The sequence below is a fragment of the Dromaius novaehollandiae genome, chromosome 9 (genome assembly GCF_036370855.1).
Source record: "Dromaius novaehollandiae isolate bDroNov1 chromosome 9, bDroNov1.hap1, whole genome shotgun sequence".
Lineage (NCBI taxonomy): Eukaryota > Metazoa > Chordata > Aves > Casuariiformes > Dromaiidae > Dromaius > Dromaius novaehollandiae.
Window position 1 is genome coordinate 24,011,809 of NC_088106.1, and position 27,921 is coordinate 24,039,729.

Here is a 27,921-nt window from a genome sequence, read left to right on the forward strand (position 1 = left end):
GGGGACTAAAAGTTGTGGGCTTGGGGTTATATAAAATAATAAAAATAATATAAAACTAGTTAATATAAAAGGTTAATGTAAAAGGGACTTGGTTCAAACAATTTTGATTTTTAGTTCTTTTTTCATTTTTATTCTCTTAATTTTCAATGGGCAACCTTCTAGCTTTCAGAACACATCTCTTAGCAGACCTAAATTACAGCTTTACAGTCCAAAACAGAACCATCGCAACAGGCTATGTTTATAGCCTGTTAGCTTATTTATCTGCTCTGTTTTGTTTGCTTAAAATGTTTTAACTTAAAATATTGTTTATCTGTAGTTGTCAACTTCAGAGAATTTTTGTTCAGCTAGCAAGTCACTTTTATTCATTATAAAGACATCCAATGTGAGTCTCTTCTCATTTCTGACAGTAGCTAATTTACAGAACATTGGGATTATTTTCAGTCCCAAGCATCAGTTAAACATTTAGGCTCCCCAAAGACCACTACCTCTTCTTGCATAGCAATAATGTCTGACAGTGGGATCAATATTTTCCAAAATTCTAAAATGGTCTTGGAAATATTCTTGAAGAAGACCGTAACTCCCTTGAATAATATTGTTACTAATTTCTTCCCCATGGGTTACACAGCAAATGGGTGATAAGACATTATAATACCTCATCTTATTAGTTGATGCCGTCATATCTAGGGATGTGCGGGGCAGGGTTGGTTAGTTGATTTGTGTGAGTACAGGTTAGCCAGCCGCATCTCTGAGCTCTCTCCAGTCTTCTGGCTACTTCGGTGTCCAGGAAGACTGAGACGCCATTGACCGGACTTCTGTGTGTTAGACTCATCTTGGTCTCTATTTCCTCACTTACGAAGGTGGGTAGCCACCACCCCAGAATATTTTCTGTCAAATTGTCATTATTTGCTTCAGCCCAGCTGTTTGTTTTGGTAAAAGCTTGGCTTTGGAGGAGGTGATCTGACAGCCACCTTTATTTTGTGATGTTTTTTTCAGCACAGTTGGCTATAGATATTCCGAGAGGCAAATGGTGGTGAAATGAAGCAATGGCTCCTCTAATATGCAATTACATATATGTCTTTCATTTGTTCACCTTGGCCACCTGCCCAACACAAATAGATGCTCGTTGTTCCCTAAATAAATTATGCTCATTCTAAACTGCTCTGCAGTTTGATACTTACAAGAGTTGTGTGTTTATTTACTGGCACAGGCTGCTCTGAAGATACTCAACCCTCTGTGTTTTGGCTTCTGTTACACTCATTACCTTGAAAAGTAATTATGCAAATATCACACTGCATTAAATTCAGGCAGGTTTTTATTTATTTATAAACATCTTAAAATTTCAATTTCAAGGCATGCAGCTGAAAAATGTGTGCACAGGATGAGAGATGATGCTGCCTCCCCACCCAGTTGGGCAGCAAGCAGTAGATAAGCAAAATTGTCCCATTCTTTGCCTTGCCTGTTTATTGAAAGAAGGAGTGCAGTAAATTGGGCTGTAGACATCCAGTCACCATGGGATTTGGCTGCGCTTATAATAGACAGGCACTGAACTGTATGTAAAGAACTTAACACATTTTTTTCCTCCCATGGAAAAAAAGAGGCAACCCTGGAGAGAAAAACAAAGTGAGCTGAGATAGAGATGTTTGAAAGGTAATTTGTCTGAAAAGAAACATAGGCTTCCAGCAGCCCCACAATAATTAATAAAAATCTTAAAGCTTACAGGGGGGACTGATACTGATCTCTCAGTGATACCGATAAGATTTTGCCCTGCTAAAGGGAACAGAGTCACAGTTTACATGAAAGGGGAATTGCAGCTTTGCTTAGCTGTTACACAGAGCTGTGTACTGCAAAATACATCTCTTAAGAGCTGCTGGGTACAGAAGGCTGCTATAGTCAATTGGTAGCCACTGGTGCAAAGGGAATTTGTACACTTGCTCCACATTGCAGTCTGATCCATCTACAGAGAAATATACTACAAGGAATACTGGATGGGTGTGTTTCTGGGGAACTGTAACTCACATGTCCTTGAAATAGGGTTAGAATGCTGCTCTCTGTGGAAGGGGATTAGGCAGTCGTGAAGGAGTAATTAGGCTTAGCTAGCTGAGGAGGTCAGACACTTAGATTTCTGCAAAAACCTAGCAGAATTTTTAGATCACGAGTGCTGACTATGTGTGGAGGTCAGCTCCCTTTTAAATGTTTCAAAAGAAGCTTCTCAAAATCAGACACTTTTATAATTGTTCAATAGAAAGTGTAAATTGAATATAATTGTTCAATTGAAAATGTAAACCTCTTTCACCTTTAATGGCTTAGATGCCTGCTTAAAGACTGTCCACGACAAAGTAGGCTGTCAGGGAAAGACCAAAGAGAGATCCTAGCAAGAACATACATATTAACTGAAGCATCACTAATAGCTCACTGGCTAGCGTGAAAGAGAGAAACAGGTGCTCTCAGAGTTCAAATTTTGGCTTTGCCGATGACATCGTTGCCTTTTTGTTCAGCCTCTTCCTTTAGCACATTATCCATCCATAACATGGATATAATATTACTACCTTACAGTGACTATATAAAGCTAAACATGAGCTTCAGAAATGAAAGATGCAATAGAAATAGGATATATTAAATATACCTAAGTTGTATTGTTTGCCTTAAGGAAGGTAGTAGGAGGTCCAAGATTTCATGGGCAGTATTTGTAATACATGTTTTCCATAATGGGACTTGTTCTGTACTGAAGGTAAGACATAAACATACAAATGCACAGAAGGTGTTTAGAAGGGCTGACAGTGGCCCTAATCCTATTTCCTATCCCAATCAAATGCCCCAGTTGAAAAGTTTGGGATAGAGGCTGTTTTAAATATGTATAAATATATATGTGGAGAGAGATGTGTATAAGCACATATGGGTGTGTGTCGATAGATATAGGTAGATAGCTACATACACGCACTTGCTTGATATGGCTGGAGTGAGAGAAAGGAGCCGTGCAAGACCATCCCTGAGTAAAGAATAACATTAGTTATTAATTACTCCTTACCACTTCAGCACCATAGCTTGCCTGCTCCGGGAGTCAGAGCTTCTGTGACTCCTCCTGATTTTACTTGCAGCTACTTTTAACAAACTGCTACTCTGCATCTCGCAAAGGTGACCTTCACAACAGTCAAGTAAATCCAACCATGATTACAGAAGTGTGTAAGGAGACACAGTCCTGTCTGCCCTCATTCTTGGGCTCCTTGTCCTGCCTCTTGCCAGCTTCCTTGTGTGCATGTACATACATCGTACTTCAGCTGTATGAGGCTGAGACCAGGTGTGGGTACAGAATAACTCATTCTGTGCTTTAAAAATATACGAAGTGTGTTATAGGCTACTGCAGGTCTGTGTGAACTGTGTTAAATCATCTCAGAGGAAATAATAATCAGAACATTGCAAAATTCTGTGTTCATTTTCTTTGAAGATGCAAAGTCCTGTCAAGTAGGCTAATGGGTTTTACACTGTATATTTATGCACAACATAGCATTTTCCATGGGTCTTGGTACTACGTCTGGAATAAAAAAGGATAAAGGAAAAGACAGGTTTGTTTATTTATTTATTTATTTGTTGGAAAGCAACAATAGTGTAAAGAGCTCCCTCTTAGATCTCTGGCTGCTAACTTCAGTGGAAGAGGAGGAATTGCATAAGAAAGCATAGACGTTTTCCAGTCCTTCAATGAAAAAAGAATCCCTGGCTTGATTCTTTGTTTATGTATCTGTATGCAGAGCACCCTGAATACTCCTCCGAATCCCCCACCTCCCCTGGACTTTCCCATGTTCATCTGGAGTGATTATCTGCAAGGAGGATACAAGAATGTATTAAGGTACAGAAGAAGTATACATATTTAGTATTTTGAGAATAATATTTAATATTATTTAATAACATCTTTTGTGAGACTTTGTATATCGGAGACATGGCATCAGCTTTAGTTTAAAGAATAAAATAGTACCTGCTGTTTAACAAAACTTTCCATCACCTTCCTTCCCCTTGTAGCTTGGCGCCTGAGCTCCCATGACTTTTCAGACCCATCACAGTCACATTCCCTCCCAGACTCAGTAACTATGTTACACACATAGAGTGCTACTACTCTGCATAAATCCCTTTTTAAAATTCAGTGCCGTATTTTCTTTTAAATGCAGCTCTTCCAAGTTTTTCTGTGTAGGTAGAGTATTCTGATATTATGCAAAAGGAATAGAAATAGTTATTTTTAAAAAAAGATTTATAAAAGTCTGTCATATATGCTCTCTCATTTTCCTTTGCTTTGGAACTCTATACTTCTGTAAATTACAGCAGATGTTAAGTGAGTTTGTGTTTCTTTGGAATATTAATATGACTGTGCTGCCTGCAGAAAGAACTGTTTTCAAAAGAAAAATCAATATACTATTTCAACATGTCAGATAAAAAAAAGAAAACACTGTGCTCAATGTTTTAAGTATAGGAAGTAGAGCTGTTCTGGGAGGTGTCATTTATCATTAGAACTCACCAAGTGAGTGAGATGTCTAAACACCATTTTAAAGTTAGACTTTTACTCTCTAAATGTGAAAAGGGACCAGGGGCCTGGGAAGGGATAGCTCTTGGTGCAACTGACATGGGAAAAAGGCTGAAATGTTGTGGTTAGAACCAGAGAATGAAATCTACCCTTTTCATGGAACCCGCCTGCTTTATATGCATTGCAATTCCTCAAAGCATTTGCAAACCTTTCCTGAGAATAATTCACTCCCATAATTTATCAAGGAAAAACCAAGAATTAAATACGTATTTTTGGGCAAGGCTGGAGAAACTAAAAGTGACATTGGCAAGAAATGCGGGATGCTTGGTTGGTGTGAAAATGAAACTATTAAATGTCTTAACTTTTTGTAAACCTTTCTATTTTCTACTTTTAACTTTGATCTTCCTTTCAGCACTTTTCCTTCTCTTCTAAAACCACAGTAGAGGAGACTCATGGCCAAAGGTGCCAAAGAATCTTCTTAATATTTGGTTTCTGTTTCCTCTTTTGCTTCATGGTTGTCTTCTTGTTCTAGCATGAAAGTTTTTGAATCTGAACCTTCAGACTCTTACTCTGTGCGTCAAAGAGCGTAATGCAGAGGCTGTCTCAGCCCTGCAGTAGTAGAAGTAGTTACAATGACTTAACTGATGTAATCATAACAGATCCCCTTTGCTAGAATGCTAGAAAAACATTCCTATGTAGGGCAAGCTAATGCAAACTGAGGTAGGAGGAACAATGTATCAAAAAATCCAATATAACCATTAGCATCACTTGCCTAAAAAAGTGAATAGCTATCTTTCATCTAAACAGTCTTCTTCATAAATAGATGTGAAAAAAAAACAAATATGGGAAGCAAAAAAGTTAAGACAACTCTATAAAGTATGGGGATACTCTACAGTACCTTACAGATGTCACTCCATTCACCTGGGCCGCTTGCATTTACAGCACGGACTTTAAAAAGATATTCTGTATTTGGATCCAGATGTTGAATCTCAAGGCTCTGTTGCTTTATTTTGCTCAGCTGGCCAGCTAGTTGTGTCTGGACAATGTTATCAGGACCAGTAGCAACAACTTCATAAAACTCTACCTCAAAGAAATCCACATCTTCTGTGGGACAGGTCCAGTAAATCTATGAAGAGAAAAAAATCTACAGTGTACAAATTATGTATTCTTAATTTTTGCTTATTTTCAATTTTGCTTTTTTGGAATTCCCGTGTTTGGTAGGTTTTAATTTTTAAATGCCAAAGCAGCTGGAATTCCAACCATAGCATGAAATATACATGGAAGAGATGCAGTTTTGGGTCTCACTCACAAAATGCTAAGCCTCCTCCTAGGAATTTCATAGTACTCTCTGCTAGCACTCTAAAAGCAATGCATGCTGACAACAGTCGGTGCTTTGCAATATGCACTTGGGATCCTATGCAACTGGCATTCTAATCTTGTTATCATCTCTGAAAAGTATAATGAGGAAAATCACCCAGACGTGATGTCATCACATTGAAGGGCAGGACCAGGATCAAGTAATTTAATCTGATGTACAAATATTTAAATACAAACATAATACATCTGTTTCTTTCTGCATTAGACCTTTCCAGCTAATGAGGTTTTGAGATAAACTGAAGCTTAAATTGAATCCTATCACATTCCTATTGTAGTCAATAGGATTGTTATATTATTACAGATGTCATATAAATAGGTATTACAAATTGAAATGCCTCATCTCCTACAAATTAAGTATTTAAACTGATACTGTAGTTTCATTTATTCAAACTCCCATGGGTTCAGATTGTATAAGAGCCTGAAAATATAATGGTGCTAGTTAGTCTTTTGTATATATCCAGAATTTATAAATGTCTTACTTTGGCAGATCTTGGGTATACAACAGTCTGGTAGATAACAACAAATCCTGGGACTGTGACTGATTCATTGTCTGTCAGTTCTGGACTTGGAAAGGAAACATTCTCATATTTTCTTTCTTTTTTTGGAGCTTCACAAGCTGCATCCCAATATGCACACATTTCATTACACGGCTTAGGACGATGGGGAGGTGTAGAGCTTGGTCTTCCAAGAGCTTCTTTAGTCACCAGTCCTAAATCAAACAAGGAATTTAAAGATGGGCTTCGGAACAATGATGCTTGCTTGAATTCATGAGTGCTTGGAATATGCCTTGGAACCATTATGTCTGAGTTACAAGGATAGGGATACTTTTCTGCTTTGCCATCTGACTGCTTCATTCTGCCAGGGGATGGGAAAAGTCCCCGTAAATTCATCAGAAGTTCATCAAAGTTGAGTTGAAGTTTTTTTAAGGGGTCTTCTCTGAGACGTGGACTAGGTTGGAAAATGGAAGCAATTGCATCTTCTATTTCTTTCACCAAGCAGTGTGCAGATTGCAGAAATACAACCTGGCTTTCCTCCTTTAGAGCCTCTTTAGAGTACTGAATAAGGCCATCCATATATGAGAGCTGGCTGGATGTATAGTTTATGTATTCTGAAATGTCCTTCTGTTTTTTAAGTTCAGTGTTCTCAAGCAACTCCATCATCTCCTTTTCTCGTTCATGAAGAACCATACGTAATTTTAAGAATCCATTTCTGATCTCCTTCCTTTTGGTGTCCTTGTAGGTCTTGAAGTTATTTTTTAGCAGGAGAACTTCCATGAGATCATTATCAACCCCGTGGCGTACTATAAAACAGAATCAGGTCAATACTTCCAACTTCATACTGAAATGTGGTTACAAGGGGCAGAAGATAGATTGTAGCTTAAAGAGACTTCAGGTTGGTTAGAACCTGAGACAAGAGTGAGGATTCTAGTGTTTTGCTCTCATCCCTACTGCTGGTAAGCCCTGAGGGAAGTTGCTTGGGTTAGAATGTTCACATTTGGGTGTATAAAATTAGACAGTTAAGTGCCGTTTTATTATTATTCCCTCACTTATCAAATTTGTCTCCCCAAAAATGTGCTTGATAATTTTTGCTCCATTACATGGGAAATACTGAAACTTAAATTATTGCAGCTCTGTATTATCTTTGGAAATTGGCTTGTATCAAGTTAAAATAATGGTAGCAAATTCACCTGTGTAGCTCTCATTATGTCTGTGGTGGATAGCACATTCCTCCGATGGCCATTATGTGACAATGTGATTTACTCTCCTGACACTAAAAATTTAGAACTATACAGAAACAGAATAAAAAATACTGAAGGCTGATAGTAAATTTCGGTAGAATTCAGCTAACATCTTGAAACAATGTTACATTACAAAATCTTATACAAATATTCTGCATCTTTTATTTTCTCAACCTTTAGACTGTTTGGAAATCAGGAAATTAATGATCCTAGTTGTTTCCTATTGGTTCCCTTTTATCTTTCTGAATTGTATTTTCCATCCAAACTTCATTATGTTCCCAAAATCTGTGAAGTTATATGCAAAGATCAAAATAATCAAATTCATAAAATCCCAGTCTCTGTTCAGCCACTCATTTGCTGTGGATCAAATCTTATATAAAAGAGTGACTTTACTGTGCTACCTCAGAGCAGTGTAGATGACCACTTGGCATCTTAATCAACACGAGTATAAGCAGAAAACTTACTGAAGAGGGACAATACACAACTCGTTTGCTGGGGAAGATATTCAAGTTTAAATTTCTGGTTAAAAAATGTTCACTATTTTATCCTGCAAGCAGTAAGTGGTGTTTGTTTCACACTAGGTTGTGCAGTGTGAAATGGAATTTCCCCTTCCTAGATGCACATTTATGTTTCCATCGCACATGCAGCTCTTTCATTCTCTAATAGTTGAGTCTGGCTCACAGTGCCACACAATTACGAGTGTGTTCCTTTTGGGTCTCCACAGTGGGAATATGCCGTCTTTCTGACTCTTGTGTTGTGCAGATAATTAGAGGATAACGTGGCTTGTCAAGCATATGTTCAAGCTTCCTTCCCAAGGAGACGTGGGGAAGTGTGAGAAATAAGAGAAATACAAACCTCTTTTAAACTTTGCAATAGTGTCGAACAGGGAAGCAGCCTCTCTTGAACATGCCACTGTCAGGGGAATAGTATCGTGATCATTGTGCAGTGAGTTCTTGCAGAACTCGCAGATCAGCTCATGGTCGTCCAGACAGTATTCAGAGAGGTTTGAGCTGCGGTGCAATAAGCAGCGCCACTGTTCATGATCTTCTTGATATGCTCTGGTGAAAATGTGATCTTGAGCACCAGTCTCAATATGATATATATGCAGACATTCATTACAGTAATTAATTCCACACGTCCTACATTTTTTGGTTGCCTTTCTTTTTCTCTCCCTGCAAGTTTGACAATAGACTGGTCTTTCACTATGGTCAAATCTCCACCTCAGAAAGCCATGTCTGCGCATGTATTTCTTGGCTAGTTTGGCTCTCAGGTAATTCTTCCTCAGCTGAATTTTATTAGTATAGGGGAGGCAATGTGCTTTGCTACACACTGGGCATATGATGATGAAAAAATTTTCAGTCACTTCAGCTTTGCTCTTGCTTTTAGTTATACACTTCTCACAAATGCAGTGGTTGCATGGCAGCATAAATGGCTGGAGAAACAATTGTTTACACAGTGGACAGGCAAGCTGGTCGCGGAAAGCATGGCCTGAGACATTCCTCTCCAGTGTAACGACAGATGCATCACTTCTAGTTCTAAATCTTGACAAAACATCTTTTGACCTAAATAAAATACATTTGAAAAAAAAAAACAACCCAAACATAAGCCGTCTGAATATTAGGATACCATCTAAGTAGCAAAATTGCCATCTAAGTAGCAAAATTGATAATATAAGCAGTTCTGCTTTGCGTGCCAACCATTCTTTTATTCTGACAGGATTTCTTATTTAAACAACTGGATTAGCACTATGAAGAGTCCACTTTTCTCTTTTCTTTTTTCGTAATTATTTCACTATTGAATAATGTTGCCAATAAATAATCATCTTACAGAACAAACAGACATTTTAGTCATTGCAGGTCTGTCTGAATTTGTTGGGTTATTTCTGGTTGCCAAACAAAAAGAATAATACAGTTTGCTTTAGTACAAACTGAAGTGTATTTTTTCTCCTTTTCTTGTCTGATCATTTTTTTCAAAATGAAAACAACAAACAACTAGCGTGAAGGAAAACCTTTTGTGCAATTCAAATGAAATACTTTATTTTGTTCCATAGCATATTAAATGCTTTCTTTTATAACTACATTGGTAAGATTTTTAGAAGAAATTTGTTTTAATGAAAACTTAAGAAGATAAATGTCAAAGTGTTTTTCTTTTGCATTTTCCAGATGGAACATGTCCTTAAGCAAATAGCACAACTAGATGTTTTACTACTTCCAGAAAGTATTGAAGAAATTTCTGCTTCATTTAGCAAACCACACTTACATGTATGATCATGCTAATATTTTAATTATTTTTTAAAAATCACATTTGAATTATTTTGGATTTATAGAATGAATGAATATCATCTTTAGTGTTAGTAGCAGCCTTATTATCATTGAATCTTTTATCTTAATTGCCAAGACTTTCAAATGTGGATAAACATTTTGTATTACCTTTATTATGGAAGAGGCCTGGCTTTCAGGACATGCTAAATCCCTGTTATCTTCAAATCTTGATTGTTCTAGTCTGCCTCTTAGCCTGTGGACGTTATTCATTTAAAAATCCAATATGACCTTTGCACTACTCCATGAGTAGTTAATAGAGTTTCCAGAACCTGGACAGAAGCACCAGTATTCAATGTTTCCTGTAGATCTCATTCTGGACCACAGCAGTCTGGCACTTTGCTGTATTTCTTTTTATCGTTCATACTGCTGTTGTTTCCCTTCCCTCATTCTCTCCCAAATGTTCAGTAGCAACCATGCTATCTGCTTCTGTTGTCACTTTAAACAACTGTGAAAGAAACAGTAAACTAAAGAGAATAGAATTTTCTGTTGCTGTGAAGATTCCTTCTGGTCTTCCAAGTTCAACTACATAGGAATAGACCATACATTTCCAGAAGTTCTGTCAGTTCCTTTCTGCTTGCTGCTATTGCAGTCTTGAGTTCTTTTGCTAGCTTGCTAGCTATTCTCCAAAGGTATTGGAGAATACCTTTTTAGTTGACTGATCTTTAGCTTAGTGTTTCTATATTTAATAATTGGCCCCTTCCCTTCTGCTTTTCAGTTTCATCTTGTGAGATGCTACTCTGTTGTCTGAAATAGCTGGGAACTGGACTCTAGTGATTCAACAGGTCTTACATTCCTAAGTGCAGCACATCCATTAAGACATAATGTCAATTAGAAAAAAAAGAAAAAAACCCAAGAGATTATGAGCTCTTGACTCTACTTACTGAACAGTCCCTAGTGCTCTTGAGTGGTGTGGTTTGTAGACAGAGCTTCTGCAGCATCTGCTTTCATAGTACTGACAGGCTGAATTCTCCCCACCGCAGCAGTTGCATTTGCAGTCAGGGTTATTTGAACAAGAGCAGCAGCACCACCAGCAATTTGCGTGCTCTGCACATGAGCAGTGGCAACACTGGCAAGGTTTGTCTTCTGTGTATGGACATGGGAAACAGCTGCAGTTCCGCTCATTGGTAAATAAGAAGCGCCAACACAAACAGCATCCTTCACTTCTGCTGTGACAAGTTAAGTAACAGCACTTTGAGCAGCATGGCCAGATTAAACAGGGACGTTCAGTTTTGGCCATTGCTCTATCAGACACTTGGAAGAAAGCTCATTGATCCTCTCAGCTTCTCACACTACAACTTTACAGCAATTTGGCTCCCAAAACGGTTTGAGGTCTGATTGTTGGGTCAAGCTCTGTGCTGTGAGAATGTTCTAAAGTCCTGTTCCAGTCGGAACAGGATAAGGATGTCACAGTGACATATTCAAATAGACGCAGGCAGAATCTCACACACGTGTATGCAACATGCTGATGGCTTCATCTATACATCACAGCAACTATAATCATTCTTCCTTAATTTCTTGAAAGCATCTACCTCACTCTCATTACTTGCATAGGGAGCTTACACACCTAGATTAGATATCCTAAGGCAACCATGTTAAGACCGCACACTTACTTTATAGTCATTTCACTAAGTTGGATGCTGTAAGTGAACCACTTCAATCAGGCCCTAACCAGCTATAGTGAGAGATTTTTCATCAAACCTTTATAAGACTTTAAGCATAGGTATCACACATGAAAGAACTAAGGTTCATGCACTTGAGATGCATCTTGAAGCATTTCCCTGTAACTGTCTTCATTATAAGCCTTTGTCTGCCAGTATTTATGCTCTTGAACAATGTACGGCATTCATTCCCTCAGTGATGTTCCTAAGGAAAGGAACTAAACTTGGGTTGTAGGTTCAGTGCTATTGCTCACTCATTGTGGAGCACAATGGAGTCAAGTGTGTTTCTTGTCCTTTCTGAAACGGACTGCTCTCCTGTAAGTGCACCACTCTCCTATAACTGCAATATAAGGCATCATATTTTAGTTATTTAGTTACCTCATATTAGGCACCTTTTGCCTTCATTTAGGTGACCTCTTCCAAGATTTAAATTGCATTTTGTATCTATCTACAGGGATAATAACTTTAAATAAAAGTTAAATTATTGTAAAGAATATATAAGCTTCTTAGTGTGCTAGTAGCTTACTATAATGCTTATATCTAAAAAAAGAAAATCCATCCTCTAAGAGTCACCTGTGACTGACATCTGAAACAGCTTATTCTCTTACTTGAAAGCATAAAGGATAGCGGTGTCTATATGGTACATTTCCAAGAATACTGACTTTTAATTGTGGCCTCTGTACTGTAGGTTGCTAAGGGTTTCTTTAGCAATTCAGCTTGTGTTAATGGGTTAATGTATAACTGTGAGTTACTAAGATAGGTCTTGACATAGTTTATTCTAACAGCTCCTTTGAGCCTATTTGCTCAAAGTCTGTTCTGCCTAGAGAAATTTTAATTCACTGATCTGGAGCCCTGTGGACCATAATGGCTGTGTCATTATAGGTAGCTATTTACATGATGGGCCATAACAGGTCCTTTGGAATGGTTATGGCCTGTTGTGTCAATGGGATTTTCATGCATAAGCACTAGATCTGTGTACTGAAAGTCTTTCCATAGTATAACCTGAGCCTTTAGTGAGTGGTATTTACTCCATCAAGGTAATCAAAGGTAATGCTTTCTATCTTGCATATTTAGTTTTAGAAGATCAAAACACTTTTGAATTCAATCAGTAGAAAAAAATATATCTTGTGATGCTTGTCTGCTTTTCTTTTGCAAAATGCAAGCATTCATATATACTCTTTTTTTGAGAAAGGAGAGGTGAGGGAGTAAAGAAAAAGAAAGCAAACACATCTTACTCTAGTGTGCCACATTTTAGATCAGAACAAATGTTAATGGCCAAGTTTTAGCAGCTGGTACCTATGGCACTCTTTTCCATCTCTACATAATGCAGCTGTTAAGAGCGCCTTGTGTATCTACCATTCTAAGCACACATTTCTTTTTTATGCTGTTTCTGTGAGTTGTGTTTTTCCACTGGGCCTTGAACTTTGTCCTCACCTCCCCATGTAATTCCCATTTAGTGGTCAAATTCTTGCTTTAGCAAAACTGCTCTCACCATCGGCCGCATTCCTGTGCAGCTCCCAGTATAGGTGACCCTCTCTGAGTCTATCTGTGGACATGCAGCTAGTTCCAAGATGGTCCCATTTCATTAATATGTTTATTCTCTTCTAACAGATACTGAAAGATCAGATCAGTCTGGCTGCCAGAGAAATTGAATTAGATGCAACAGCTGCAGCCAAACTGACAGACTTTTAATAGTGTTTGCAAACATGCTCTCCCCTACCCCCATCTCTGTTGTGGTTGGGTCTGGCTGTCATTTTCATCACAGTTCTCATGACAGCCAGGCTCAGATGTGGTTGGCTTCACCTACAAATGAGCCTGACACTGCAAGGTGCTGAGTCTCTTAGGCCTTGTTATGATATATGGCCATCACCCTAGTGCTTAAGGAAAGCCATGGAGAGAGAGAAATAAAAAGAAAAGGAAAAGCACAGTACTGTGAGGACACAGGTTCCATTTCCATTACTTCACATTAGTTACATATAGTCGCTTGTGTTGTACTTCCATTAGGTATCAAATAATGTAATATTTTTCACTGGCAACTTAATCTGTTTTTCAAGATAAGCCTAAGATTATTGTCTTTTTTTCTTCTCCCTTTTGCTCTACCTCCAAATACCTCTCTGATATTTCTAACATGGATATTTCTAACTCAAATTCTAGAATGCACAATGATTAGTAATGTATAAAAAGCTGGAAAAAAAGATCATATGCTGTTTGTGGCTTATTCGTTGACTAGTGTGTTTAGTAAGATTACATGAACCTAGGATTCATTATTTATAATGGTGCTTTTTCGTTCCATATTTATACAGTTCGTGATAACGCTCAAAATAAAGAGACAGAAGCTAGTGAAGATAAATCAGAATGACTTTTCTCTGTATTCTGCACTCCTAACACAGCAAGATAATACCTGCCTCCATTGTTATTTTCCATGTTTGCTAATGGCATCAAAGATTTTTTTTAGAATGTTCATTCTTTCAGTTACTCTGCAGAAAACTGGTGACTTTCTGACACTCAGTTAATGAATGACATTTCAGTCCAGCTGTGTTCTTACTTATTGTAGCAAGAAAACAACTCTGCATTCATAATCTATTTTTCCTTGTACAGCTTCATTCCTTAGTTTATAGAGGATTAGTCTATTCTGCAGCATCTAAGTGCATTTCCTCCTGGTCCCAACACCATTGCTTTGCTTTCCTAATAGTCACAGTGCAAATTAATAAGGCTGTCAGTTTTCATATGAGCATAGGTAATTAAATATCCCTTTGGAGTTGTTCTAGTTTGCTATTGTGAGGAGCAATAAATACAGTTCATCCTATCCCAAAGTTGTCTTCCTTCTTACCTGACAACCAGATTTTGTATAGCGTCTTCTTGGAATTTTACTCACTTGAGAACAGATGTAAATATGTGTATTGCTCCATCATTGGTGGAAAATAATAATGAAATGGCATGGACATGCTCCTCACCAGTCACGTTTCAGGTATCAACTGCTCTGTTAAGGTCTTAGTTAAGTTTTGTCACTACAATGAAGGGGAGAGCTAGATTCTCCTGCATTATCTTAATCCTGTCTTTAAGGTCCTGAACATAATTTCTGTGTTAAATTATTTGTTCCTCTTCTGTTGAGTATGGTGAGGCACCTCATGTCTGTGCTCTTAGTGAGTTTATTGTCTTGCAGTTCTTTGTCCTTTCACCAACTCAAAAAGTAAGGGAGAATGAAGGAAACATTTCTTTCACTTTCATCCTTACTTCTTGCAAGAATATAAAGCAAGCACTGTCTCAACAGCTTGGGAAATTTAACTTCGGCTACCTTTATGCACCGGTAGAGACAAAAGACAAGCTTGTGAGTCAGAGAGAGGAGGAAGAGGGACTGTTACCTTACTGTCCTTGCTATAAAACTGTGTAGCCCAGCAGGACTCTCTCTTTAAAGCATATAGCAGCTCTTTATCAATAAACTGCAGTGATTGAGATGAACTGACTGCAGCATTTGGCGATGTCTGATTTGGGAGGCTTAGAATGAATGTAAAAAGCCTGACGTTATACACCCTAAAACTGAGGCACTCAGAACTGAGAGTCGCTTCTCAAAGCATTATTTCTGGCAAGCTGTGGCTTTGCCTGCAGCAACCAGCAACAGAAAGGCAAAAAAGACTGTCCTTTTCTCAAAAGACTCCCTGTTTCTAGCTCATTGTTTCCACCATCACTTTACAACAGGTATATCTGTTAGAGGGCAGTTCACTAGTGATGAGACTGCCTAGGAAATAGTGGGGTTTACAGTACTAGTTATTTCTTGCTTTGTAGAGCTTCATTGCCCCTCCATAATTCAACCCTTCATCTCTAGCCAAATGGCTACCCTTGACTTATGTTTCAAGCTGCAAAAATATTTTGATGGCTTCTTTTGAAAAAGGCAGAGTTGAAATATTAATCTCTCCACAATTGCGCTCTGCCTCTCTTTAGTAGGAAATCTGAGATGGCTCAGCTGCTATGGGGGCAAACTGGTGACAGCAGCCAGACAAGAGCTGGGGGATGATGAGACAAAAAGCTTTCCTATCAAGATTAGTAGCCAGTAAAGCAAAAGAGTACATTGTGAGCTTAAGGCTTCTTCATTGCTCTAAAGCTGTGTAAGTATACATATGCCTATGGATAAAGAAGATACAGGAAAAATGATCATATATTTTCTTCTACTGCTTTTTACTAAGGGCTACAAGAAAGCATAATTTGATTTATTTGTGTAGGACCACTCCATGGAAAAGGTAATACTAATGTACATTTAATAGTTACTCAAACTCTCTTTGACCTCAAAAGTATTTCTAAGTACTATCTACACTACAAAAATTACAATTGTTAGGATTGATTGGGAATGAGAAATACAGTATCTGTGGAGTATGTTATCTGAGCCAGAGGGAAAACTAACTAAGGAAAGGAATTGCTAATGACTTTTTGTGTTCTTCATTAAAAAGATTAACTGTGATCACATAGTAACACAATTAACACAGCAACATATAGTTACCAACTATGTAGAGTAAAATAAGAAAAGAGCAAGCTATATCATGCTTAAATAAAGCTGTATTTCCAAATTCTCTGGGCCTTACAAAATTCACCCAAGGAATAAAGAGAAATATCTGAAATAATCAGAGGGTGTTTAGGAGTTATTTTTGAGACTTCATGAAAAACATTGGAAAAGACTAGACAATTTAGAAGAAAATCTAAGAAATCTCATTTTGCATATGTATGTAACATGCTACTCAAAACAGATGCATTTCCCACAGAACAACTTTGCAGTGATGCTGCGCAAGAGAAAGAGTAGCATTTTATACCTCTTTGCACAGATCTCAGAGGTGTATAGTGAAGTGCTACAAAACGCTCTGGAGGATCTATTTGTCACAGATGTTAAGAAACTATAGTAACATGCCGTTACTGCTGGTCACCATGCGTGGTCTTTCCCAACGCAATGCACTTCTTATTCTGTCATGTGCAGGCTTGTTGCCTTTATGTATTACAGTCACAACATGAGGCCTGTCATTCTGTGGAACAAACAAAAGTTTAGGCATTTCACAGAATGACTGGAAATACTAGATATGTATTATGTGTGACGTTCAGTCCCTGCTCTCAGAAGCAGACAGGGCATTAGTTGCAGATGTCATATTTATTTCTCAGATTGTACAACAGTGCGTGTCCCGTCGCACGTCTCCTCGGGAGGCCCTCGGAAGCCTTGCCCGCTATGCAGGGCAGCACGGAGGCCTCAGGCACCCCAACTGGCGCACTCACATGGCGGGCTCAGCCCCCCGCCACCCGCCAGAACGGGTCTCGAGAGGAAAGGTCTCGGAGTGCTTGGGTGATGGCAATTTTAGGGCTCGCTAAACACTGAGAAGGGGATAAGATGGTCACAGCCCCACAAGGTAGTTCAGGGAGGCCGCGGCGGGCCCGGCTCCGTCCGGAGCGGGCGCTGAGCTGTGCCGTGGGGCCGTGGGTCGCCGAGGCAACTGGGCGGCTGTGGCGACCGTTGGGCTCGTGAGCGGGCGGGGCGGGGCGGGATGGGACGGGACAGGATGGCCGTTGGGCTCGTGAGCGGGCAGGGCGGGGCGGCCGTTGGGCTCGTGAGCGGGCGGGGCGGGGCGGGGCGGGATGGGATGGCCATTGGGCTCGTGAGCGGGCGGGGCGGGGCAGGGCGGCCGTTGGCCCCGCGGGTTGGGGCGTCTGAGATTTGGTCTCATCGTTCACTTTTTGTCCTGTCTCCTCCGGGTGAGTTGGAGCAGCGGTCTCACTTCTGGGTATGCCAGTCCTGAGCTCCCTCCCCCCTTTCCCTAGCCACTTCAGCATGCGCTTCGTCACGGCCACCTCCGCGTTGTCTGAGCGCGGTGCGTCTTCGTGTTCATTTTGGCTCGCTCGAAGTTCCCCTGCCGTGGCCATTTTTTCCTGGAGCTGTGACTTTTTGCAAACTGGACTTGTTCCCCAAGTAAGGGTGTTCATCTCCTCATGGCGAGGTGGGTCTGAGTTGCTATTGAGACTACAGAAAACTATCTTAGCCGAATACTTTAGCCGGCAGAAATGTGGCAGCTGCAAACCAAGGAATTTAAAGGTTAAGATCATGATACGTTAAAAAGTACTGGATTTTGCTGTATAAAGATGCTGTATAAAATACTGTACATAGTTACTAATTAGTCAGACTTCTTAATGCTTATTTAGAGCAAATTTGCCTTTTCTGATGCAAGAGTATAAATGCATAGTAACCAACCTTGTTGATGCCCAGTCTTTTTCTTGCTCTTTAGTGATTAGGTAATGTGGTGTTTAGGCATTTGCCCTGTGCTTCAGGCTGCTGTCCCTGTTAGCTTATGAGCTTTACTGACCATAGCACCCAGATTCAGCCTCACTTTTTAGCCTATTTTTCATTCTTGTGTTGTTTCTCCACTGCACATCCTGATGACTCTGCTGATTAGCCTGGCTCTGAGCAGTAGCTGACTTATTAGGAGGTCCAGCTGAGCAGTGAAATATGTGTTAATAACTTGGCTCTCATTAAAAGGAAAAAATGAAAAAAAAATTTCACTCTCTATCTTACGTTGCCTAAGGAAAGAGAGAAAATACAAGTGAAATGGGTGGAGAGGAAGGAGAAAGCTTTATGGGTTTAAGCATTGGATAACATAAGGTATTAAAGCTATCCTAAGCAGAAGTTTTGTACAAAAGGGGAAGAGTGAAGTTTCTCCTTCACCCCTAACAAATCAGCTGGGAAGGGTTATAATAAATGTAGAAGAAAAATAAAATAAATGCCTTTTAGAAGAATTTGTGAGAGAAAAAAGGCTTCTGGCAAGGAAAGCTGTAGAGGTGTAAACACTTCATCTTTAATTGAGATGTGGGGACTTGTATATACCCCTGCAGAGAGGATGGGGAATATGCCTGCCTACGTGTTACTGCAGAGGTGAAAGAGCTTCCTGAGCCAAGTTGCCTGTTGTGCATCTAGGCTTGCATTTTTTCAGAATTGGAACTGTTGTGTCACCACTGACTGTTAATTTTTTGCTGTACTGTTCTCCTCCAACTTTTCTTTATGCTCCTGTGCTTACTTTATGCTTATCTCTGCAATGAGAATATCAGAAAAAAAATTCTGTCATGGCCTGAGGCTCATCTCTACCAATTTTCTCATCAGTAGGAAGGTTCAGGATAGACAAGTCTAACTAGTATTTCTCACTGGAGATCCTACTTCTTATAGCATAAGACTGCTCCTTATGCTGTTTCTTCTGATTCCAATTTAAGTTTTGGATATTTCTCTGTTTGATTTTCTGGAAATATGTAGGGTTCTCTGTAAAGAATCCTTTCCTACTTTATGTAGCAACAGCAGAGAAGATTTTCCAGTGGTAATGGTTTTCATTTCAGTTATTTAACAGGGAGTGAGAGACTGAATGCCTCTGTCTAAATGCTTATGCTGCTGTACCAACTATTTAATTTATTTTTCCCAGAAGTATTTTTTTTATTTTGTTAAAGTGGGAGACTTAACTGCAACATTGCAGTTGCCAAGTGAAGCACGATGCAGCATTTACAATCTTTGGTCTTACAGTTAGAGGTTATTATAATAGAAATAACTTAAATTTCTGTCTCATTGGCTGCAGAAAGTACTGTGTAATCCTAGGTCACCAGCTAGTGTGCTCTACATCTGACTTGACACCTGGCCCATAGATGATAGGGGCCTTTCAGTTTGGTGGTTGCTGTTGATTCTCAGGGGCTTTGCCCTGTATCTGCTTTAAATAGGAGGATGATATGCTGTAGCAAGGTAGTTTGGCATCAAGAAATAGAAATTTGCCTTTTTCCCTCACCTGTTGACACATTCTAGGGACTGTTATATCAGAACAAAATGATACTTAAGGAAATAGCAATGCTGACCAGGTTTATAGGTTGGGATTTAAAAGCTGAACTTCTATCTTGGAAAATTACTTTACAGAGAAGTATACATCAAAGAATTGAGCGTGTTTTCTAAAAGATTTTTTTTACTAATGCATCTGAATTACTTGATTTAAATAAATGCAGTCCTCTTCCATTTAAGAGATTTTACAGAATGGGTCCTCTTTTCTTCAAATAAATTTATAAGAATTTGCCTAAAGGATTATGTAGTGAACTTCAGACTATAGTATATCCACAAGTGGTTAACTTGCAGTAAACACTACTTTTGGGGATATGTAGTGAGTCACTTAAGGCATAGCCTATTCTTTTTCCTCTTCTCTGCTTGAATATTCAAACATTTCAAGTAAGAAAATTAATTTGCAATTGTCTAAATAAATGAAAGTAATCAGAAGCGTATAGTCTGGTGTACTCAGGAATCTTTGTTCTGATACAAAAGGAAGAATTTCTAAAAGAGCAGATAAACCCCAAACACTATATGGAATGATAATAACAATATATAAAATAAATTTGCATCTGGTTCTACATCCAAGTGAAGACCTGCCAAAGCTGTTATTCTGCATTACCACGTCCTTGTCATTGAAGTAGCTATACTGAAAAATACAGCTTCTTAAATGTGTTGACCTAAGATTATAACATTGGGATGAATTTACATTCAATTTGATTGCAGTACCATCTGCAGCATTTTACTATGAGAAGAGTCTACTCCAAAGCACGATTGTGACATTGAGATGGAGATGAGAGGAAAATGTCTAACATGATGAAATCCTGTTAGATTAAGCGTAAATGTAAGTGTACCAAACAATGAGAGAGATGAGGCTATTATAAAGCTTCATTAATGCAGAGAACAGTGCATAGCTGAGGCATTTAAAGAAAAAATACTGTAATAACAGCTGGATTATAAAGGAACAAAATACTCAACAATGGCCAGTGATTCCTCCATCCTCTTATGTTTAGCTGCTCAGTAGTTGAAAGTGAGCAATGGAAAAACAAACTGCAGTTTGATCTGTGGCCCTCAGCAAGTGACTTAACCTTGCTGTGCTATAGATACGATGCTTAACTTTCTTTTAGAATATTTGTTGTAAGGCTTAATTTTTAATACTTTAATATTACTCTTTAAGATTTAAAGGCATAAGAAGGCTGCATATACACAAAGGGCTAGTTTAGTAAATTAAGCCATGAGATTTCCTAATGTTGAATCCTACCCTGTTTTTGTCACGCTAAATGAAGAAGACTAGAAGCTGTTCCATTTAATTAAGATGTTAGGCACTAAGCTCACCTCCTGAGATGCACATGTTGTTTTCCTAGGGATCCCCACAGGAGGTTGCAGTGCTTTCGATGGTGCCAGAGCAGCCTTCAGTAGACTACAGATAGTGCAATGTGGGATGTTTTGCTTGAAGTATCAGACCAAAACTTTTAAGAAATCACAAATCCAGGACTTTCTGCACTGACTGAGTGTATATTGTGTATTTCTTGGCTAGCCTGATGTTTTCCTTTCTCTGATTAACACTGAGCCTCACAGAGGACTGCGTCTGATTATTTTGTTATTAATAAAGGAAATTTGACTCAGAATGTTACACTGCAGTATTTTGTAGCTTTACTGTATGCTGTTTATGTTTCATACCAAGCCAAGTATGTGGTTTCACATGTTCTTTCCTTGTAATCTTTCCACCTTTAGACATACTCCCATTATTAAATAAGAAAGAAAACAAATAGGTTTAGGGCCAAGCTAAACCTACCATGTGAGTTAAGGAGCTAAATTTCATTCAGTCCAAAGTACTGTATATCCTTGGTTTTTTTTTTCTTTGACCCAGTATCTGACCCATTCTTTCCAGCAGTGGTGATTTTCCCTTTCTTTTTCAGCTGTCTTCCTTCAGCTGGCTTTTCTTCCAGTCGGTTTTTATCTTATGGCCATAGAGTTCTAATAAAGGATTTGGTTGATGATTGGAGTTTCCCAAAGAGGTATTAATGATTTTGTTTCTAACAGGAAAACATTGGCTTCTTGTTTACTTCTGCTTGTGATATGAAGTACCCTGCTCCTGTGTTCTTAAGGAAAAATAACATTAATACAGCTGCTGGCTAACCTTTTTCGTGGTCACTGGCTGACCTGGAAAAATCCATCAACCAACAGTAGATGAGTGGAGATCAAGCAGAGGAGGGTTAATAGAATTGCGTTCCTTGTATGCCTTAAGACTAGGTGAGAAAAATCTGTCTTGCTGCATGCTGGTGACTGCTGATGAGCACCAGGATTCGAAGAATTTAGTCTCTTCATACACCAGCCTGATGTAGAACTAGGTATTCAGTTCTTTGGAGAAAAATGCAAACAGTGAGTATGTCTTGATAATAGATTTCACATGTATAGTACTGTACACTGGGGTTCTTCACTACTTAAAAATTACTCCATTTCATTGCAGCTAGCTTAATTTTACTGAAGTCTTCCCCATCTTTGCTGGTGTAATCTTGCTTTTATTAGGAACTATGCCTTTGCTTTTGGGGGAAATGAAAGTTGTTCCTAACGGAAATAAATAGCTTTATTAGTAATAACTGAGTTCCTGCAAACTCCCATGGGAATGGGAGGAACACTAAGGACGTTCTTAATGCAGAATGGGATTTTTGGCATTAAAGCTGATAAAAATTGTGAGCCTTTGTTTTGCAGACTATAAGCCTGGATACTGTCAAGATGACATTTCTGTCTGTGTTGAGGGAGTGTTGATTTGCTGTTCCTTGCAAGGTTTGCCCACAAGTGTTGGTGAGAAAATATGAAGCTGGACAAGGCAAGTTACTGTCCCAGGATTGCAATTTGTGTTGTACTAGAGCTTGACGAACTAGCTGATGTTAGATCAGGGTTTTGTCTTAATTCTTTAGTATGTGTATTTATCCCTTGAAAGGAATTAATATAGTTCTTTCTTTGTCTTAACCAGACTTACTTTCATTAAAAACTATCTTAGTGAAGTATCTTGAGCTTTGTGAAGAAAAAGATTGCCTTTCCACATAAGAATGTAAATACTTTAAGAATAATCCTTACAAGGAAGAATAGAAGGATGGAGTATTCCTTCATCTAAAGAGCAACAGATGAAAAACTAGAACAGTGTCAGTGACATGGACCTATATTCTTTTAGTTGTAATAAGTCTTTCTTTATGCCTCCATTTTCTGCTGTAGTTGGTCTTGAAAGTGATACGGTTCTTGTTGCCACACCGCAAAAATGAAGCAGGTCTAACTTCGCATTTACTTTTTTTTTTCCTTGTGGGTTATCTATTCAGACTACGATTGCTGTCTACTGAACTCACAAATAGGTTAGCATGATTTTTTGTTTGTTTGTTTTTCATAACTTACCTTGCAAGAACAGACAAGTTAACACCAGCTTTGATTCTGTACTGCAGACCTGCTTCTTGGGTAACTTTGAACAGGAATATGTTGGTTTTAGTGGTAGCTACATATGTTGCTTGTTTATACTAGAGCGTTTTTCTTAAAAGGCTTCATTGCTATAAATAATCATTGTTTATAGCAAAGTAGCTTGCCTGCTGTCTCTACAAGCTTGTTGTGCTCTATAAATATACGTAGAAATGTGAGGAGGGAATATTACATTCTAAATGAACAGCCATGTGTCTCAGTCATTTTTCTGTAGTGGGAGTGGAAGGCAGAGATCTCTGAATTCCTGCTGAAGTAAGCTGTGAGCTCCAAGTAACCTGAGCTGAGGAGGTGTCACAGTTGTGCTACATATGATGTTCCAGCCTAATGTCTACTCTGAAATATAGCTGTCACTGTAAAGCAAGGTATCAAAATGGCTGAGCTGCTCAAGCTGCAGTAGTGATCTGTATCTTTTGAGCTGTTGCCTCTTTGCGTTTTGAATTTAGTAGTTGTGGCACTGAATAAAAAAGCATACAACAGTGGTTAAGATGGATACAACTTTTGAACAGTGAATACTTGCCAAATTATGATACTGGCAAGTTGCAGCACAGAATGACATAGGGTAAAGAACATCAAGATAGCTGGACAGCTCCTAGCAAACTCATTTTCCAGCTTCTTGGTGTAATCTATGAAACATACAACATACTTCGAGCTAGTTGACTTTTTTAACATACGGAGTAGCCAGATATTTAACTGCAAATCTCTTAAAAATGTATATATTACTCAGAAAAGGCAGAACGACTTCTTTTCTTTCTCAGTGCAGTATATAGATGTGCTGCTTGTTTGTGTAGAGTTGCAGTTTGAGAATACAGGCTCATTTTATGTCCCCCTTCAGAAAAAAGGTGTATGTGTCAGTGCACTAATCCATTGCAAGTCTGTGATAGTCTAGCACTCATTTTTCAGCTTCCTGTTGGGGCAGGGGGGAAAGTAGTAGTGAAATTAGGGGGCAAGGTCGCCTACTACTTGTGAAAAAAACAGCATATTGAAAAGCTGGGTTTTTTATTAACTGAAAAAAAATCTTTTTTAGACTGCTAGAGGTTAGATGCCCCTCAGCTATTGGTAAAGCAACATTTAAAATCAGTGCCTGTCATCCCCAAGATGTGTTTCCTTTATTTGATCTCTGTTCAAGCTTTCAGAACAAGAAAGCAAAATGAATTTTTAGGGCCTGAAGTATCTTCATAAGAACCCATCTTACAGGATAAAGCAAAATATGTTAATTCACATAGAACTGTAATGTTTGTATCAATATAGGTCTTTAATCTTAAACAGGGTTTAGTACTTTACTTTTGATCCATTTTTGCAAATGGATTTCCGCACTTTGTGTTCATCAGAAGCGTTTTGGCACCAGAATAGAAAATCAGGTCATAGGAGAACAGAATTTGAATCAAAACATACGGTTTCCCTTTTATTTTGCATGAGAATATTGATGTGCATAAAAGCTATATGCTAGAAACATCAGTGAATTGCGATTTGATGAAAGTGAATCAGTTTGACAGTAGCTGATTTGGAGGAAAAAGTTCTCATGAAGTTGCTATGATCAGCCCTTAGCTCAGAAGAAAAATACTGTCTTTATAGGATTTAGTATCTCAAATCCTTGACAGGTACATTCACTTTTAGTGGTTGACAACTTGTATAGTACAGTTTAATCTCTTCACTGTAAAAATAAACAAAGGCAGATCTCTTATCCGTTAGTGGTTTTGTATTTTCTCAGACAACTACAAACAAAGGAAACGGATTATTTAGAAATTGTATTTGACCTTGTAACTGTGTTGTCTTCAAACTGGGATTGTGATGATTTGCTCTTCTTGGTATATGACTGACAAATACTAGTAACACTTGGGAAAAGAAAGAACCTTAAGAGCATAACATTTTTCTACAGTATGTAGAATGTATTATATTGGTACTCTAAACTTTCATGATTATCATAGATGCTAATAATGTTAACTGTTTGATTCTTGTGAGTAGCTACTATGAGCATTACGTTAAGCTCAGTATAAATGCATGTAGCTTGATTTAGCGAATCAGTTTAAAAGAATGTTTAATTTTTCCACTGGCTTCTGTGTAATATACTCTTTAGTTTGGAGCATATGTTTGAAGAGTCTTGCTGAATCAGTATAAGTGCTTGAGAGTAAGCTGTCCTGACACTGCTGTGCTTCTCTTAAATTATTGTGTGAATGAGAGTTGGGCTTTGACTATTTTTCCTAGTTCTGGGGAAACAGCTGCCTTCAAAACTGGACTCCTTGGTCTCACTGGGATGTGGTTCTCCATCATATTTAAAAGCTACTTCTTAAATCTGGCGTAGTTGCTCACTTTTTAATTTCTTCATGTCTGAGATGGTCTGTTTTGAGGCAATGTGAATTGTATTTAGGAAGTATAACACTGATTTCTATTATTTATGTAGCCTTTGAAACTGTTTGCCTAGCAGGTGTATTCACTTTATTATCCTGAAGTACAGGTACAAATATGAATGTCTGGAGAATAGCCCAAAATTGAACAGAGAAAGGGGAAAGCAAATACAGATTGAGAATTCATCCAATTCTCAGTTAAATGTAATCAACAAAGAAACCGTATTACTTTCCTAAACTGTTGTCAGACAGCCTTATGAGGAGAATGAAGGCTATGCATGAGACAACTGGGGAAGAATGAAATCTGATTTTCCCGCAGCCAGTTTAGCCAGTAGAAGCATCCTAAAATGCCAGTATTGATAGCAGGGAAATGATTACCATCCTTCATTACTGAATGTGGTTGCAGGAAGCAAGAAATAGCAGGTGTTTTGTATTTTTACAGGTGTTGTGTTTCTTTCTTTTTTTATTTGAAACCTACCATTTGGCTATTCTCTTTGTGAAAGCTGGTGAACTTGACTTGGGTGTTGATGCGAGGTGACTTTCCAACCAACTTGAATGTAGATATTTTTGGGGCAAGGTCTGTCACAAGCTTTGCAATGCAATGTATTTCAGCCTTTTGATGAGAAAACTGCAACATGCTGTTTGTAATGAAAACTCCCTTGTCTGAGGTATTTATTAGCTTATTTAACAAATCTGGGAACTCACAGTTTTACCTCCTTCAACAACTGATTTTTTTTGCAACTTCCCTGTTTAGATGTTGTAAGCCAAACAGAATAGTCAAGCTGACCTTTTGGCTTCTTAAGCAGGGTCCAAGGACAGGGTACAACTTCTGCTTGTTACGGTGGGCAGTTACACTTACTTCCATCTGATTAAAGATGAGAGAGAACCTGCTGGATTTTCAGATTTAGTCTTTTATATGCCTCCCACTTCTGACTGAAAAAATAATTGGAGACCACTGTTATATTATTTAACAGATTTATTTAGCTTTGGAAAAATATTTTCCACTGGCATCCCCTGAGATCAAAGAACCTCTAAGGGATATCTCTATTACAGTGGCTGAGGTTTAGCTAGGTGAAGACACATATGGGACAACAACCTCTTTCCCGCCCCTCCCCATCACTTCCTTGCCAAACCAACTTACAATCTAAATATCCAGTGATGGGGCCAGGAGTAAAGGGAAGGAAATACCATGAATCCATTATTCTGTTTAATATTCAAGCTGCATGAGCAGTATAATGTATACAAGGTCATGCAAGCAGTCTGCAGCAGACCCTGGAACTCTACCAATCTTTACTCAGCGTCAATCTAAACCCTTAAACACAAGCTCTGGAAAGAGAGAGAGACAGACTGGCAGACTTGTTTTCTCATGTTAAATCAAATGTTCTCTAACTAGGTTTTCCATCAAGCAAGGAACTAACGTGAGTTTGTGGTAGCAAGGACTTTTGAAGAGTAGGTGGAAGATTCTTTTTTTGGTGTATAGCACTGTCTTAAAGGCAGCTAAGAAGATTTAGAAGTTGTCTGACCGTGGGCCTTAACTGTCGTCATCTTCATACTTGATCAATAACTGTACCTGAAGGGGATTTGAAGAAACTGAAACTGCAACTGTGAAGAGGGATTTTGCACAAACTTTTACAGCTGGAGATCCAAATGTTTCTGCACGTGAAGTCTTCTGTTTTACCTTGATCTTCTTGTAGATGTAGCTTTAAGAACAATGTATATTACTCTAGCCCCTCCATAAATACGCTACAGTAATAGAGGGAACAGAAGTGCTATTTGGGGGATAGAAATGATAAGCACAAATTAAAACTATGTAGTACTTCTGTTATATAAAGAGGGTACTTGAATAGTTTATTCTTCAACATTATAAGAAGTGCGCACATGGGGTATTTGTACAACCAAGCAAGCAATCAGATGATCCAGTACTACTTGTTATTAATTTGCTAATCTGTACCTTATCTATTAAATTTCTTTATTGCTTTCTTTCCTATAATATTGCTTCTAGCTTCCTCCTAGGTTGTGGAACTCAGTCGCTTTTACCAACATAGTCAAGAGATGATTGTATTGGACACTTGAATCTCCAGTTATTTACTTCAAAAACAGTATTAATGAACAGCAGTGTTCACCTACTCTCTGTACGGTTCTCCACATGCTTCACACAGAGGCTGCAGAATGAGAAGAAACATTGTATGAGATGGCTTAATTTTGTGTTGTTACAACGGGCAGATAAAATACCAAAGGCCAAAATTCTAATTAGAAGTTTACATATCATTCCCTACTAATGAGAGTTTGATTGGCATGTCTTCAACAAGAGACATTGGCAAGGAGGCTGGCAGACTGAAGAGATCTTTTCCATTTTGATGCCTTGGTGTATTTAATTGTTAGAATTTTTTGAAGATTTTCATGTCAAGAATAAAAAGCCTCTGTTTTCTGTGGGAAGTATGAACAGATTAACAGGCTTTATAGCTCTTGGAAAAGAAAAGCTCAGAAGATTTGTCCTTAGGATAAAACTTAAGAGGACCTTTTTTTTTTTAAACTTAAAGCTGTAATCATTTCCAGTTCCGTAAAGAAATAAGCGTTAGTTTTTTTTCTTAGACCCTCAACTTCCACATACAGTATCCTTACACATACGTGTTTCCTCAGTTTGTAATTTAAAAAAAGTGATTATATTTAACAAATAGGTTGCATGATCCTCCCACTCTC

General features: G+C 38.4%; 1 protein-coding gene across 1 annotated transcript; it reads right to left on the minus strand.

Moving 5' to 3' along the window:
• Positions 1-3,725: 3,725 nt before the first annotated feature.
• Positions 3,726-11,180, minus strand: TRIM42 (tripartite motif containing 42). The gene is made up of 5 exons (XM_026109704.2): positions 10,825-11,180; positions 8,478-9,184; positions 6,364-7,184; positions 5,406-5,633; positions 3,726-3,812 (listed from the first exon to the last, which is right to left on the minus strand). The coding sequence occupies exons 1-5, from the start codon at positions 11,178-11,180 to the stop codon at positions 3,726-3,728; spliced, it is 2,199 nt and encodes a 732-aa protein (XP_025965489.2).
• Positions 11,181-27,921: the final 16,741 nt, after the last annotated feature.